The sequence below is a fragment of the Eurypyga helias genome, unplaced genomic scaffold (assembly GCF_000690775.1).
Source record: "Eurypyga helias isolate BGI_N326 unplaced genomic scaffold, ASM69077v1 scaffold39262, whole genome shotgun sequence".
NCBI classification, from domain to species: Eukaryota; Metazoa; Chordata; class Aves; order Eurypygiformes; family Eurypygidae; genus Eurypyga; species Eurypyga helias.
Genome location: NW_010234714.1, coordinates 1 through 1,874, shown reverse-complemented (window position 1 = coordinate 1,874; position 1,874 = coordinate 1). Strand labels below are relative to the sequence as shown.

The 1,874-nt window shown below is 58.0% G+C and overlaps 1 protein-coding gene across 1 annotated transcript in view; it reads left to right on the top strand.

Moving 5' to 3' along the window:
* The window catches only part of LOC104505820 (adaptin ear-binding coat-associated protein 2-like), a gene marked incomplete at its 5' end in the record, with an annotated part of 2,260 nt that extends 679 nt beyond the window's left edge, over positions 1–1,581 (top strand). The window contains 4 exons of the mRNA XM_010146535.1: positions 43–124; positions 683–791; positions 1,173–1,347; positions 1,499–1,581. Coding sequence (XP_010144837.1) covers positions 43–124; positions 683–791; positions 1,173–1,347; positions 1,499–1,581 — 449 coding nt within the window. The remainder of the gene's footprint in view (positions 1–42; positions 125–682; positions 792–1,172; positions 1,348–1,498) is intronic.
* Positions 1,582–1,874: the final 293 nt, after the last annotated feature.

Genomic DNA, 1,874 nt, shown 5'->3' with positions numbered 1-1,874 from the left:
GCTGCTTTGCGGTTCCAGCCCTTACTCTTCCTCCTTCCCCAGGCCGCCGGGCTTTCATCGGCGTCGGCTTTGTTGACCGAGGGGATGCTTTTGACTTCAACGTGGCTCTCCAAGACCATTTTAAGTGAGTTCGTGACTCTTCCCTGTGGCTTCTCAGCTCGACATTTTTTGCAGGTGTCTGCCAGAAACGGTGGGGGAGAGGAAGCTGTGAGCTCCTGTCGCGCTCGAGCGGGCGAGCCTGGTGTGAAGAGGTGGAAACGCCCTTTCCTCTCCACTGCCTTTGTGCAGGCAGCTCTCAAATACTTCCCCCGTCTGTGTTAACAGGGTCTCAAACTGGGCTATCTAGTCCAAAATTGGGCAAATTCCCAAATTCCGTTCCTTCTCTTCACATGCCACTAGTAAGGAGCTGTTCCTGAGAGTCTGGGGTGCTGTTCCAGCTGCTGGAGTGAGGGTTTTGGGGCAGGAGGATTGCACTGTGGGCTGGAAGATTCCTTCTGCTGGTGGGAATCGGTCCCTGGGTGCTGCCTGTCGCCCGTTGCTCCAGCAGGCAAGGTCTGGGATCACATCCAGCGCCTTTAAAGGGCTGCTGCCAGGCACAGGGGGTGATCTTGGGCAGGATTTGTCTGGGGGAGCCTCGGGCTGGTGGTTGATGTGTCCTTTTTGGTTTATTTAATTCCTGCAGGTGGGTGAGGCAGCAGAGCGAGCTGGCCAGGCAGGCCGAGAACCCCGATCAGGGACCAAAACTGGATCTGGGCTTCAAGGAGGGACAAACCATCAAACTCAACATTGCGGTGAGGGACTTTTCCGGCTAAATCCGCACCCAGCCTTTCCTGTGGGTGGCACAAGAGGAAGCAGCAGCTTCTCCCTGAAATCCCTGTGCAGGAGGAAGCCCGGTGCTGAGCCCTGCGTGGTAACGCTGTGTGCGTTACCGAGGGGTTGTGTTACGGTCCCCTGTTACAGAACCCCATCGGTGGGTTTGTGGTGGGGATTTGCTGGTAAAAACCATCCTCTGCTTGACCCCTTTTGCTGCCCCAGCAGTGGAATGTGCCAGCACGGCACTTTTTTGTCCAGAATGAAGCAATTTGACTTTGTGTGAGCCATGGCTGGGAGGAGTCACGCTCCGGTTCTGGATTTAAACATGATACCACCCAAATTTCCCTCTCTTCTTTCAGAACATGAAGAAAAAAGAAGGAGCAACAGGGAACACCAGGCCACGTCCCACAGTTCCTGGGACCCTGAGCTTGCTCCCACCGCCTCCCGGGGGAAAATCTGCTCCGGTTTGTCCTTCTGGAGAGCGTCCGTCTTCGCTCTCTGCGCCCGCCCAGCTCCCGGGCACCCCCATCACAGGTCCGTGGTCACGCCGCAGTGACTGTAAAGCTCTTTAGAGACAGTTTCATCCATCAGCGTTGGGAAAACGGAGAGGGAATCTGGGAATGAGAGCGGGAAATAAGTCCTGATGTGTGTTTTCTCTCTTTCCGACTTCCCTGGCCGCCGACAGACTCCCTCTTGTCCTGGCCGCAGCCCGCTGCTTCTCCGTCTGCCGCCGACACCTGGGGAGACTTTGCCAAAGCTTCGGGGTGAGGCCGTGGGGAGTTCCCGGGTGACGTGGGCCATCCAAATCCTACTTTTTCTGCTGGGCTGGGAGCGCTGCTCCATCCAAACACCCGTTTGGGATTGAAAAGCGGCTCAGCCAACGCGTGTGCGCGTTCCCTGAGCTTAGCGTGGGTCGGTGGCTGCCGCCTTCCCCTTCCTTGCAGCCCCGTGCCCTGACTTCCCCCGCTGCCCCGGGCTGCAGGACGCGTCCGCTGGGCTCTGCTGGGGGAAAGGTTTTGGGGTGACCGCGGAGGATCCGTTTGCGGCCGCTTGGCTCCCTC